General features: G+C 38.8%; 1 protein-coding gene across 8 annotated transcripts in view; it reads left to right on the forward strand.

The window, feature by feature from the left end:
- Positions 1-10,889, forward strand: part of YAP1 (Yes1 associated transcriptional regulator) — an 88,266-nt gene extending 77,377 nt beyond the window's left edge. For all 8 annotated transcript variants that reach the window (XM_072927443.1, XM_072927453.1, XM_072927450.1 and 5 more), the window contains 3 exons: positions 739-869; positions 5,397-5,509; positions 6,132-10,889. In XM_072927443.1, coding sequence (XP_072783544.1) covers positions 739-869; positions 5,397-5,509; positions 6,132-6,370 — 483 coding nt within the window. In that variant the 3' untranslated portion in view covers positions 6,371-10,889. The remainder of the gene's footprint in view (positions 1-738; positions 870-5,396; positions 5,510-6,131) is intronic.
- The last annotated feature ends 4,130 nt before the right edge of the window (positions 10,890-15,019 follow it).

Consider the following 15,019-nt stretch of genomic DNA (forward strand, 5'->3'; position numbering starts at 1 on the left):
AATGCATTTTATGTTAACACTTACTTTCAGTAATTAGTAATTGCAAGCCTTATGGATGGTTTGATTCAAGCTGGTGAACATTCAGATGTGTAAAAAGTTATATTCAATTTAGGTTTGTAACTTCAGAAGTGCAGTGTCTTGGCCTTATTAAGAAATTACTCAGACTTTGAAGAGCTTTGAATTTTACTTAGGGAACTAATCACTGATTTGATCAGTCAGAAATATCAAATGCATGCCTCAAACAGGAATAATGAATGGATACATTTAGGGAAAGACTTGGAAGTTTGCTGACTGAAACAAGAAAGTTACAAAGGAAGCCAGGAACTAAATCAGAATTTAAAAGAAATGGGGATAAAATGCTATTTAGCAGAGCTAAACAGGTTGTATTAGGAGTCAGATAGTATTAACAATTCCGGTTTTGGTTTAAGTATAGACTTAGCAGAAAGATACTGAAGTGAACTAGAAAATACTTGTGTAAGCATACAGATATTTAAATCCATAAATACATTTACAGTGCAGTCTCTGTAATGGTGGTCATGGCTGCTGGAACTTGCATTTTCATTGAAGCCAGTACATATTCTTGGTTTGTCCTCAGAAACTTTAGTTTAATTTCACTTAACTCTTCTAACTGGAAGCAGTAAAAGCATCAATTATCTATAATGTCATGTGTTCGTGTATCCAAAAAGTGCGTTCAAATGCCTGACATGATCTCTCTTTCTCCCTCTCCTGCTGTTCTAGGAATTGGCTCTCCGTAGCCAGCTTCCAACAATGGAACAAGACGGTGGATCTCAAAACCCCGTGTCATCTCCTGGAATGTCTCAGGAACTGAGAACAATGACTACAAATAGTTCTGATCCCTTTCTTAACAGGTTTGTAGGAGTAGCTACTAGAGGAAAGAAATTTGATTTAAAATTCTGTTTGGTACATGTAATAGTTTATTTTGAACATCTCTCTGTGCCAAGAGCCACAGCTGTAAATGAATCTTTCCTTAAATGGCAAGTCTAGTAAAAGTTGAAGATTAAAAGCTGTCTCCTGTGGGAGGAAGTAGTCTGTTCAGACTTGTAGGAAGGTTTTTATTCAAAGTCATAACATGTTTGCCTCTGCATAATCTGTTGACTAACAGTCATTTCCAATTACTGGCTCAATTTGTGAATAGCTCACTGTGAGATCAAATGAACTGTGAGGCACATTTAGCATTGCAGCTTGAGGTTCATTTTAAGGTTTCTCCATTCACCCCTCCCCTCCACTTCAGGTATTTAGCAGTATTTTTACTCTGCTAATGTTAGGTCTACAAATAGTGGTATGTTTCATTTTAAGTGCTGTATTATTTTGAAGTAGGTATTTTTATTCAAGATTTAGAATCTTACAATATAGACTCATCTTTCATAAAACTTTTTCCTACATCCCTCTGACTTGAAGTGTTTATTTTGTTGGAAATGCGGTTCAAATTTCAGCTTGCAAATGCTTCTTACCAAACATTACAACTTTAGAGACACTGCTGCAGCTTGAGATAAATGATATCTGTATTTTGGGTAATCCCTTTGGGAAGATTTATCTCCTGCACAGACAGTTCTGATTAGAAAACTTGATTTTTTTTGGAGGGATTATCCTACGTGGAATCCATCCTGTAGGGTGTTCTTGCATGAGCCTCAACTGTGCTGGCTTTGTCCTAAGAAATAAAAGAGACAAGACAATTTAAACCTGACTTGCTCTCCTATGGGAAGCCTCCTTAGATAGGTAATGGTATCAATATGGAGTAGTAACATTGTAGCTGGAACTTCTGGAAGACTGTTGCCATCATACACCATACAGGTGCTCACATCTTCAAAACCTGTCTTCTGACCTGAAGGAAATGCATCTTTAGGTTTCAAATGGGCCATGGCAGTGGACTGATACAGTTTATCCATTGTGAGTCTATGCAAAATATAAAGTGATGGATCTTTACCATTAACTAGAAATAGGGTAAAAAGCTAGAAAGAGCAAATTTACATTCTGTAATTTTATGGCAGGTGGGTATTTATTGCAAAGTGCAAAAAGATATTGCTTGCCTAGTTGCATATATGTTTAACTGGGTTTGGGTTTTTTTTGGGTTTTTTTTTTTTATGTAGCCCTTACCCCATACAAAATATTGAAAATCTGTGTTTGGCTTGAGTTCAGATTACCCTAATTTACATTTTGGTCTGAAAATTTGTCTCTTTCTAGGCTGGTGTATGTGTGGCACCACACTTAATTTTGTCATATGGATGTGGGAAAGGGATTTTTAAGAAAAGACATCTGTGAATATGCATTGCTGTCTCAGAAAGCAGTCCAATAGTTCTGACCTAAAGATCTTGTTGATACTCCTCATGTTAAAGTTCAGACTTTGAGAAATGCTCGTTTCTATCTTTATAGGGTGTATATAAAGTTTTTGGTGAGACAGCATTAAATTTAGGCCCCAGAGTTATATATTCAGAGTTTAGGTTGTTTAATGTTTTCTGCTGCCTGTATAATAGAAGCATTAAAAACTCTCAGAAAATCACTACATTGGAGCAATTTGAGATAATGCTCAGTAGTGGTTTAAAATGCATAATCAAATCTGCCTGCTGTCTTCAGTACTTACTATCATTATGGTATATTTGATTTTTTTCTCTTTTTTTGAATGGGATATTCATCAGTGCAGACTTCATTAGTGCAGACTTTTGATTTGCCACACTTGTTTATATATTTCTGTTGGTTAGATTTATAGTGATAGTGATGGTAGTTCTCTGTCTAACTCCTAAATTGGTATTTCTTCTTTTGTATACACATATTTTAACAATTACTATTTGAAGGAGAATCCACTCTATTTTGGGTAATGCTGTTTAGTTGCATGTGGTAATTTTGGGTGGTATGACTACTAAATGATCAAATCCTTGTTGAAGAAAGAGGAAATGTGTATTCAAGAGAAGTACTGGACATTCCAAGTGTGAGAGCCGCAGCCAAAAAGCCTTCTCCTCTGGAGTGATTTAGTTCAGCATAGTCTCAGTTCTGTTTTTAGTATTTTGTCCCATAAAGTAAACCAGATTTTTGTTCACAGAAGTTCTAAGTTGTTTAATTACTAGGATTGTATTGAATGTGTGGTGATTCTGTTCTTAAATCAATCTAAAAAAAGAGAATTATTTATGATTTATCTAGAAAGAAATGTTAGGTTCCTTACTTGCGTGGCTAAGATGTCTTCACAGAATCAAATATATATATTTATATACATGGCTGAAGGCAGTCTACTGAAATCTGATGTTGAATAGCTGTTCATAATTTTTTTATTCTTCATACTTGACAAAAAGGCATATACCATATACTTCTGTCCTAGTTTAGGGCAAATTTGGGGAAAACCCAGGAAATAAACCCCCACGGCCCCTCTCCACCCACCTGGTTCAGGGAAAAAATTCCCTCTGAGAGAGAAGTGGAAAAGAACCTGTTTATTCAACAACAAAGCACTCCCCAGCACCAAAACAATTGACAACACAAGATGACAACAAAACTCTTTCACCCCTCTGAAGAGCTGAACAAATCCAGAAGGTCTTTCCTGGGAGTGGTCGCCCGGGTCTGGACGCTGGGGATGGCTGCTGCAGATCTCCAAATGCAGGCTCCTGGTGTTCTTTGGTGTTTCCCAGATCCCAGTCCAGAGCAGGCTGGATGATATTCAGAAAGAGGAAGGGAAAAAAGCAACAGTCCAGGGAAAGAATTGGACTGCTTAACCTAACTAGGAAGCAAAGCAAGAAAGCAGGCAAAGCAAGCAAGCCAAGCAAGCAAGCAAAGCAAGCAAAGCAAGCAAGCAAGCAAAGCAAAGCCAGCCAGCCAGCCCTAGCCTTTTCTAGCTTTCCAGCAGACATGGGGGGAGGTGAACCAGATGATAACACAGCAAAACAAACCTTCACTTTCAGAGTCAGTTCTGAAAGCACAGAACATAATATCAAACGTAAACAGAACACACGATTGGAGATATAAACACCATAACAGTCACCCTAGGACAAGTACATCATGAGGAGGATTAGTATGTCTTCAAATGATAATTTGAACAGTAAACCAAGTTGATGTTCATTGAGGATGCCGCATGGAAAATCAGTAAGGATTCTCAATGAATCTCAGAATACACAACCTGAAGGAATAGAGACTTTGAAAATATTTTGTGAAGACTGAATATTAGGAGGTTGTTAGACTGAATAATAGAGGAGAGGGAGGTAATGGTGGCCTTCAACAGCTGCTTATGCAGGCCACAGCTCCTGCCAGCAAAGCTGCTCCAGCATGGGCTCCTCTCTCCATGGGACCACAGGTGCTGTCAGCTGGCTCCAGCACAGGCTTGCCATGGGGTCACTGCCTCCGTGAGGCATCCGCCTGCTCTGGCATGGATCCTCCAGGGGCTGCAGGCGGATCTCTGTTCCCCCTGGCATCTCCACAGGCTGCAGGGACACAGCAGCCTCACCATGGGCTGTGCGCCATGGGCTGCAGGGGAATATCTGCTCTGGTGCCTGGACCACCTCCTGCTCCTCCTTCTGCACTGACCTTGGGGTCTGCAGGCTGTTCCTCTCTCCCACCTTGCTGTTCAGCATTTTCCCCCTCTTCTTAATTATGTTATGACAAAGGTACCACCATTGTCACTGATGGGCTCAGCTTTGGGCAGCTGGACCACTTTGGAGACAGCTGGAAGCATCTATCTGACATGGGATCAGCTCTTCCTGCTGTGTCACACAGCATAGTGATCCCTGCAGACCCCTGCTACCAAAACCAAGCTATATAATCTCAACACAGTGGCCTACTTGCCCTCCCCTTCCCACATTTTCCACTGTGACTCTCTTGGTCTTGCTTGCTGCGCTGGCAGGAGATGACAGTCAGAAAGTGAAGGCATGTAAGGCGCCATGCCATCAGTTTGGTTAACTATTCTGTCAGCAAGATCATTGTGAGCAGGGTTTGTTTATAGGATGGCTCCTGTACCAGTGTTTGATTTATATTTGGGTGCTCTCTTGCCTTGACATGTGTGACTGAACAAGTAGTAATGCAGCAGTGGGAAGGAACTGAAGAGTTGTTAAAGGAGTCCCAACTATTTATAACAGCAGTGACCTAAAAATACACTTCAGTGGTTGATTAAACATGGGAACATTAGCTAGAAGTATATTTTTTAAGCCTTATTTTTTTTATCCTTATGGATAAAAAAAAAAAATAGGTGCACCGTATAAATAATATGGTTTTAATTGGAAAAGGTCTACATAAAATAAAACCCAGGTGTCTCATGCAGACAAATGCTTCATTTTTTTATTAGAATGGGGATTTCTCATGGTAGCAATGTTTTCAAAGCCCATAAATTAGTTCAAAACAAGCATCTATTATGTATTTTTCAGTGCTCTACCCTCAATTTTTTAACTCCTTATCTTCTGTTACAGTGGAACATATCACTCCAGAGATGAAAGCACAGATAGTGGACTTAGCATGAGCAGTTACAGTGTACCCAGAACCCCAGATGACTTCCTGAACAGTGTTGATGAGATGGATACAGGTCTGGTTTGTGTACATTTTTAATGCATGTTTTCCAAATACACTTGTATCCATTTGCAAAGAAAACAAGCGATTCTGAAAAGCTCTGATGCTTTTTGCATTGTTTTCTACCTTTTCCTATTTACCCTATTTTTCTGATAAAAACATTATGGTTAGATTTGTGAAAAAATTTGTAATCAACTATATTGAGAGGATGGGGAAATTGCTCGTAAGTAGTATCACTCCTGTTTTTATAAGGAATTTAAATGTGTTTGCTTTTTGAAGTAATGTTGTTCTGAGCTAAGCATAATACCTCAAGTACCTCATCCAGTGTTGTTAATACTACTCCAAAATTATATTTGACTCAGTATTGTCTTTTTCCTTCAAGTGTAAAAATTAAGCTATGCTAAATGACATCAAAGATCTATAAGATTTGGGTCAGTAGGTGAAAGTTGGAAACAAAGGGTTGTTCTTTGTACATCTGCATGCAGCCAAATTATCTTTGGGATTTGTGATGGATTTCTGTGAGTCACACTACTTGTATGATGCAAGAGGTACATGATTATCCTTTAACCAGTTGTCCTGATAAATTGCAGGTTTGGTACTTCTACTATACTTAATATCCATCTTTGTGTTATAACTAGGGGACAGTATCGGCCAAAGTAACATACCATCCCATCAGAACCGTTTCCCAGACTACCTTGAAGCCATTCCAGGGACAAATGTGGACCTTGGGACACTGGAAGGAGATGGGATGAATATAGAAGGAGAAGAACTGATGCCAAGTCTGCAAGAGGCTTTGAGCTCTGACATCCTTAATGACATGGAATCTGTCTTGGCAGCCACCAAGCTAGATAAAGAGAGTTTTCTTACTTGGTTATAGGGGCCTCAGGGAGACTGAATTCTAAATCTGTGAAGGATCTAAGGAGATTAGGACATCTGTATCTGAAGTTCAGAACATGCCAATGTTTTGGCTTGTGTTCAGAAAAAGTAAATGAACAAATACTCAACAAGATTGTTTGGGTTTGCTCTTCCTTGTCCATCGCTGCTGTTATATATTGCTGACTTTTTTCCACAGTTGACTCTGAAGAACAGACATCTTCTTGATCTTTTTCTATTGCTGTTGCAACTACTGTTGGAGGGGGGTGGGGAGGGATGATGAGCCTATTTTGGATGACGAATGCCATTCCTTTTGTCCTAGTGTGCGCTTGCGTATCATTTTATCTAAGTACTCAGATTTGAGAGTTAATTTCTGCATGTCACTGCTTGTAGTTTGCTCAGCTAGTTGTCTCTTTCTGCCTGTGGCAAGTGGTAAAACATGACATACTGGGGTGACGAGCCAAAAATGATGTATCTGGTCAAAAGAAGTCAATACTGATTTGGAGATACGACGTAAGGGAGGGCTGAAGACTGGCATTAAGTGTTCCTACTAATAGCTCTTGCATTAGCCACAAAGTGCTCTTGTTCGTATTTTATGTTATAGTAAATCATGAGTCATTTTACATAGAAACATATATGAACTTTGATTTTTGCCACATACTCTAGCCTAACTTCCATTTGTCAAAAATACTTCGATTATTTTTGTTAGTTCATTTAACTGTAGCTGTAGAATGGGAAGTAATTATAGGTGTTCTGGGTTTTTTTTTAAGTGAAATCTAAGGGTTTTTTCTGATTTCACACAGTCTTATTTAAATCTAAATTGTCTGCTTTTTTTTTATACTTAAACCATGCCTATTGTAGCCTGATAAGCTAGTGAGTACATAAACCAATATGTTTTGCCTGTAACTCTTTTATTTTTTTAAAGGCTAGCTTTGAATGTAATCATTAGATTTCATGACCAGTGGCTTATTTTTCATGTGTATTTGTGAGACTTTGAATTAGAATCTGATTACAGTAATGTAAAAGTTATAGTCCTTTGTCATGTGTACAAATTTTAAATGCATCTTAAAGTAGCAGAACCATTTTAAAATTACATCTAATCTCTCTTCTGGTTTTCAGTTTTGATTCTAAGTGAGTTCAGATTTTAAAATCCTTAATGAAAAAAAATTATGAAAAGTTTATTTTAAGTTAACACGGACTAAAATTCTGAACTATTAATATCACTGTGTGTTGCAATGAAAAGGCTAGAACACCAAAAAACTTCTAAGTATAATAGTTATCAAGTTCTGTTTGGTGAAAAATAAGCCCTGGACACTATATGTAGAAGAATGTAAAGATATGTGTTAGATGGTGACATGAGCAGGTAATGAAGTGTATATTAGTAGTAGAGTTTAGCGTGGGGTAGAGGTGAATACGAATAATTTTTATTTTAACAGGAAAAGATGTATCACTAAGTTGTCTGCAGGAGTTGACACAAGTTTCCAAAGAGTATTTTTAAATGAACAAAATGAGCGTGAATCAAACTTTCAATATAAGCTATGAATTTTTGTGGGGCTTTCGCATTTTTTTCTGATGAAAAATAGTGTCACCAGTTAACACCTTTATAATTAAGGGCCTGTCACCATTCTCAACAGTGAGCCTTTATTTTCAAGGGTGTATAACATGACTAAAATACTGTAAGCGTGAAACTTAGTTTTGGGAAAAATCTCTCAGTTAGCAGGAACTTCTCCTGAGAAGAGATTTTTTGGGGTTTACTGTTTTGCTTTTTTTTTTTCAAGACACTGATTATTTTTTAAGCTAAGAACAAATCAGCAAAACAAACAAAAAACCCCATTATTATTATTATTGCCATTTGGATTTCTTTTATGCTTCAGAAATAATTCTGGTTTAGGATGTTGTAAAGAATGAAAACTCTTAACCAAACCCTATTTTAAAAACTGAAGCAGCAGAGGCAGAGATTTTAAATTTGCCAATACAAATGTACATTTACTACTTTACATAAATGTATTAGTGTTTGAAAAACACAAAATTTTATGGTTTGTTATGGGATACAGGCAAGTTTTAAAATAATAATTTTTAAAACACATTCACAGTGATATATATTCTGCTACACCAATAATTCAGCAATTAATAGGCCACTTATATTGTGCAATGACACAGTAGCTCCTAAAGCATTGTTATTGTGTCCAAGATAGGGATTTTAGTAGCATTTTTGCAACTCCATTTTAAATTCCTCTCTCCCTCTCTTCAGGAAAAGAAACAGACACTAAATTTTGCTAACTTGAACAATCTGACATAAAACCACAACAGCAAGGAAATTCAGAGTTCATTCTATTTCAGCTGTCTTCCACAGTTGTATCCAGGTATCACAGCACATAGAGAATCACAGAATAAGCTGAGTTGGAAGGGACCCGTCAGGATCATCAAGTCCAACTCCTGGCCCTACACAGGACACCCCAAGCTTCACACCATGCGCCTGAGAGTGCTATTCATATGCTCCATGACCTCTGTCAGGCTGGCTCACTTCCCTGGGGAGCCTGTTCAGTGCCCAACCACCCTCTGGGTGAAGAACCTTTTCCTGATATCCAGCCTAAACCTCCCCTGGCTTCAGGCCATTCCCTTGGGTTCTGTCACTGGTCTTGAGAGTGAAGAGATCTTGCCTGTCCCTCCTCTTCCTCTCACAAAGAAGCTGCAGACTGCAATGAGCTCTCCCCTCATCTCCTCCAGGCTGAACAGACCAAGTGACCTCAGCCATGAGGAGTGGCTTCCCCTCAAGGCCCTTCACCACCTTCGTTGCCCTCCTTCGGACACTCTCAAGTAGTTCAACATCCCTCTCACATTGTGGCACCCAGAACTGCCCCCAGCACTGGAGGTGAGGCCATCCCAGAGCAGAGCAGAGCAGGACAATCCCCTCCCTTGCCTGGCTGGCCATGCTGTGCCTGATGCCCCCCAGGACAGGGTTGGCCCTCCTGGCTGCCAGGGCACTGCTGGCTCATGTTCAACTTGCCACAGACCAGGACCCCCAGGTCCCTCTGCAGCATCTCATTCCTCAGTCCATCCACACAACCAGATATGCACTGAGTGCAAACTCCTGACATGCTGTACCTCGCTACAACAGAAATGAGTACAGAACAAATTCTCTTTCCTTGCTTTTGTGTGTTTGTCACAGCTTTAATATTTGAATGTTTTATTCTCATTGTAGAAACACTAAATGGCTTATACTGTATTTGGGTAGCATGGCTTAGGGTAGATGCTGACAAACTGGGAATCCTTGAACAGCTCTAACATTAATTATGTTTTGTGATACTTATTTTAATTAAGACATTTCCGTTCTCTTACTTATTAGGAAACATACCATAGAGATGCTGTACTGTTGGCAATCAATATTAATTCGGATTTTTTTTTATTATTCTGCAAATGCATTGTTTGATGAAGTGGTTAAAATTGTTTGAAATGCAAAAGTGTTTTGGGTAGTATTTTATACTGATGTATATATTGAAACAGAAATCATTGTAATAATTGTAATAGCTGTTAGTTTTAAATACACTATATGCAGACAGATGGGGCTGTACAGAACTGTACTGTTAACACCCGGGTAGGGCTGCTGCTTGGGAACAGGTTGCAGTGTCAGTGAACCATATGGATCAAATATTGTACCATTCAGTGTTGGCGCTCACCAATGCAAAAGGAGAAGAGACAATTTCAACGTGATTAACACTACGTGGTAAATTAGTACTACAGTGATCTTTTCACTTACAAGCATGTTTTTTATACAAATTAGCAGGTGTGCCTGTATAAAATAATTTGTGTTCTGTATCATGGAAAAAGTACTCTCCACATTTAGAATCACAGAATCATGTTGTATGTTAGAGAATTATGTCCAAAATTATATATATTACTTAACAATGTTATTTTTAGATATGAGCATGACTGTAAGCTAGGTACTTAAGTACATTCTGTTACATTATTTTTCTTTATGTAATACTTTTTCAGTTGTTTTATTTGGTATAAATATATACTTTGTGCTTAAACATCTTTGTTTGTTTTTAACATTCAATAGTATGTAAAGATATGACTTCCTTCAGTAAGATAGATGCATTGAATTGTTGGAATGCCTATTGTAGTGAGTCTGTTCTTGTCCCACTTGTCATTGCTTTTGTAGTTGTAAACTCCAGTTCTGCAAATATGGTGTGCAAGCTTACCTGAGAGACAAGTGAGTTCCACTGACTTCAGTAAAGGCTTAACATTAATAAGATGTGTGCTTGTCTGTGTGCTTGCAGGAATGAAGAGACAGTGACTCTGGTGAGCATCATGCAGCTTGTGTAAAACAATACTTTAATTGCAAATGGCACTATAGTGAGACCTGGTAACAGAACATCTGGGTATCTACTAGAAGAAAGCATCCACTTTTTGCAGATAATGCTTGCCATGTTCGGATGGCAGATACATTTTTTGCTAACTCTTAAGTTTATGCATTAATTTGTGGCAGACTATCAATAAAGACACACTATTTCCATTTCTAAGTTTTGACTTATGAATTGTGAAATATGTAATGACATACCTTGTAAGTGCCCGAAGATTTTAGTTTAAAGTATCTTGACAGGTTTCATTAATTTTGACCTTCTGTATAACAGTCCGAAAGATTTTTTTTTTTAATGTAGTGCAGTTTGGAAAGGCCAAAGTCATACACTGTTCACATTTTAGCAGTTCCAGAGTTGTTACTGTTCAGTACCAAATGCCCCAACCCTGTGGAATTCAGCACATTTGTGTGTTTTCTTAGTTAAGGGTACAGCCCTTGATGGATTAACCAGTTTGTCCTGTACTTCTGAGTTCATAGCCAGCTTTAGTCACCCAGATCCTTTAAATTTAAATGTAACATCACAGCTTCCACCTGGGAGTAGGCAGCCAGTGCCAGGGAATGATAAGGTACCAATTTTGTTTGCTGGTATCACTCTCATTTATAAGGTGGTGACATACTGCAGTAGTTGAAGTATGAGTGACCTTCTGAGGCAGCCCTAAATAGACTGTATTACTGCAAAACAGGATATTTGGTCCAGGTATTACAGGCTCACTTCACAATTTTCTTTGAAATATTTTCAACACTTAGTTAAAAATAAAAAGTATTCATTTCAATAAGCCAGAAATAATATGCTTCCAAGGAGGAAAGTGCCAGTTATCAGCCAAAGAAAGCATTTTTCATCTTTGGTCATCAACAGAATAATTATTTGAGATCAGGCTATGCAGGCTATGATCTGTGTAGCACCTCCTGTTTTGGACGTTCATTCAGAGATAAACCAGGGCCACTGATTTTATTTACACTATCAGCATCCAGGGTTTATATATTCCTCCTGAAGAGTAACGGTGTGCTTCTTGACCTTTGTTGTCACCACTACTTATTGCTAACAGGCATTATCTGCACCCTCTAAACTTAGGTGTCATCAAAATAGGAAGATGTTGATACAGGATGGAGAGATCTTGGTTGACATGAAATGTCAATGTGAATCCAACTCTTAACTGAAGAATCAAATTGTCTTTAGAACAGAGGGTAGAGCTTTGTACCAACTACCATATCCAGTACTGAATGCCTCTTAAATAAAAGAGCCAATGTGTTTTCTCTAGGCACAGAGGGAACCTGTTGAGTGAGAAACATATAAGTACTGACACATCTGACAGAACTGCCTAATGGATTTTGTGGAAGACTCACTGTTTTTACTTTATCAGACATACTTCTCTGTCTTTAATACAGAGGTTGTAACAGTGAATGCCACAGATCTAGGCTGTCACAGACTGGTTTTATTTTCTCTATGTGGGAATGCAGTTGGTCACTGATTATAAGAGTTTTCTATATTAAATTGGCTCAGCTTAACATATGAGAGGCAAAGTAGTTTTATGGGATTTTTCTGTCTATTAGCAAATGTGACTGGGGGGAAGGGGGTTGTTCCATTTGTTTTTTAAGGGGATGGGTCAGGAGCAGCCCAAGAGGCTTTCTTTTCAATGACCTGCAAACAGCGAACTAGAGGTCCATAAAAATGCCACATTCAATCTCACCTGAAATGCTCTTTCTCCTCCTGTTTTAAATTATTTATTGTATTTACCATCTGTGAGTTTTGCTTTCCTAACACCTAAAGACTGGACTGTAATACTAGGTTTGTCCCCAGAGGAAAGCAGATTTCCTCCATTTGAAATGGCACTGCCATCGTGTTTGAAGTCTGTAATGTAACACAGAATTACAGTCTTGACTCCAAATGTGCTGCTGCCCAACTGCTGGTACAGGATGGTTATGAGCAAGCATAATTTTTTTGACCCATGGTGGATTCCTGTTCTTGTTTGAGACTGGAAAAGTTTGGCTGTGTCATTGTTTTGATTTCTGCAGCCAGCTGTCCTATCAGGAGCAGGGACAACAGTCCTCCTGTTGGAGTACTCCTACCCAGCGCTTAACCTGATGTTAGCCATTATGGGTTTCTTTTAAGCTGACAGAGTAATTTAGTCTTTCCTTCATAGTTTCATTGTTAGATACGCAATACAATTGTCTCAGCTCTCTTGACTGACAAGAGGCCATTTTCAGACTTTGCCTAGCAATGTAACCCTTTCATACCCATCATCCATTGTTGAAGTGTGACCCAGAGGCCTCTGAGAAGTTCAGCTGCAACCCTGGGCTGTCAAAGTCTACAGTCAAAATGAGGTAACTGGTTATATTTGTGTATGACAAAATCCCAATTCCACAGTGCTAATAAATTGTGTGACTTAGGTGGTGACACCTCACAGTAAATGGCAGTAACAGTGAGGTACCTTCTGGTTAGGCCAGTGGGGTTTAGCCTGAATGTGGTTATCAATGTAGTCCAAGAAGTTGCTGGCAAAAGCTAAGCCTGTGGGGCAACTTGGCTCTTTCCATACAGGTGAGATTCAGGTTGTGGTTGAGAAAAGTGTCACTGCTTCAGAAGGTGACAACTGCTGGGCTGGTTAAAGGCCTCCTATCAATGCAGCCTTTACCTGCCACCCCCTTCATTCCTGCCTACAGGTGATTCAAGCAACTGCTGTAAAGCAATGGGGTTTAGATTTGTATTTGCCAGTGTGTAAAACTGTGACTTCCTTTATTTTTCAAATGTTTGCATTTCACTTAAAACATGACTCTCCTTTTATAGGTCTTTGTTCCAGTGAACAGCCTATCAGGATCTGGTAATCTTTCTGTGGATATAGATTTTTCTAATTAATATGACTCTCATAAGCACCAATAAATCACTGAGAAATAGAAATTTCTCTTTGCAGCTTAGTGGCAAGAATGCTAGAAAATCTGTCACTCAAACAGTAGTATCTGCATCCAAGTTCCTCTCATCCATATACTAGCCATGGTTTGGAAAACAAGCTGGTTTTACATGGAGATCCATGACTGCCATAAGGCTCAGGTTCCTCACAATTGTCATCTCTGCTGGTGAAGTTTGCTCTTGTAATACGTGCTGTATCATCAATTTTGCAATTTTGCTTTATCATCACCTTGAAAAGAAAGTAATGGAGCCTGGTGATGTTCACGAAAATAGGAAGAAAGCAGACCTGTACTGCTGCAGCATGAGGACCATGTTTCTTAGCTCCTTTTGGAAATGTCTCACTTTTTTGGAAAAGGCTCAGACATCTGGTGGTCTTGGCACTTCATATTCACTTGCATTTTATTTTCAATGTCACTAACATCTAACATGACCAAGTTATTGAAGTGATTGCACTGGCAACATCTGGAACAGGATAAAGAAGGGTTTTTTTTAAATGCAATCAGGTATAATCTACCTGGGTACACGTTGCCAAGTTCCCACCTTATAATGGCACATCTGACTTCCTGCTGAGTCTTTGAGTGAGGCATTTTACCATTTCCCAGGAAAGCTGTGTGCATGGTTTTACTTGTGTCCTGGGAGCTCTGAAATGTTAATGTTTGCAAAATGCTTTGAGGGTTAAGCATTAAGTGCTTCCTAGTAATTCATTCTCAAGCTGTGCTATTCTGGGGCTTCTCACTCAGTGACATCACCACATATGAATATAATCTTTGCAATGTAGTGTAAGGTATGCATCTGCTTCTGCAAGTTTAAACACACAAATGCATTACAGGAAGGTCGTATATCCATGCATACCAAATGATGGTTTTCACTGGCATGTGAACACTCAGCAGGTGAACTGACTCAAGTTAGCCCTCCTGTGCTGCTCACCAGTTAGCTTCAATTCCTTTCTGTTTGGTAGGAGAGCTTGCACAGTTGCCACTGGCACATTAACGTGCACCAGTTCTTTCTTCACTGAACACTTCTGTGCCTAAGTCCTTAAGTTTTTAGTTATTTTTTAGATTGAGCTTTCTTGTTGAGCTGCTTCTGGGAAGCCAGAGTGACCTTTAGGTGTAGAAGTACATTGAATGATCATGAATGGGGGGGTGGGGGGGGAAGAGTCTTGGATCATTATACATATATACAGGCATAGAGTATTGTTGCATGTATTTGTGTGTGTCTATATATAGATATTCTGTACATAAACACTAATTTCCTGCCTAAAGACAACTCAGTTTCTCATGAGCATTATATCTGTTCTAGGCTTCACAAGGAAAAAAAAAAAAACACTAGAAGTGTCATCCCAGTTACAAAGTCTGCATGGTTGTTGCTTATTTTTAAATATTTAGGGTTTT

Source organism: Taeniopygia guttata, chromosome 1 (assembly GCF_048771995.1).
Source record: "Taeniopygia guttata chromosome 1, bTaeGut7.mat, whole genome shotgun sequence".
NCBI classification, from domain to species: domain Eukaryota; kingdom Metazoa; phylum Chordata; class Aves; order Passeriformes; family Estrildidae; genus Taeniopygia; species Taeniopygia guttata.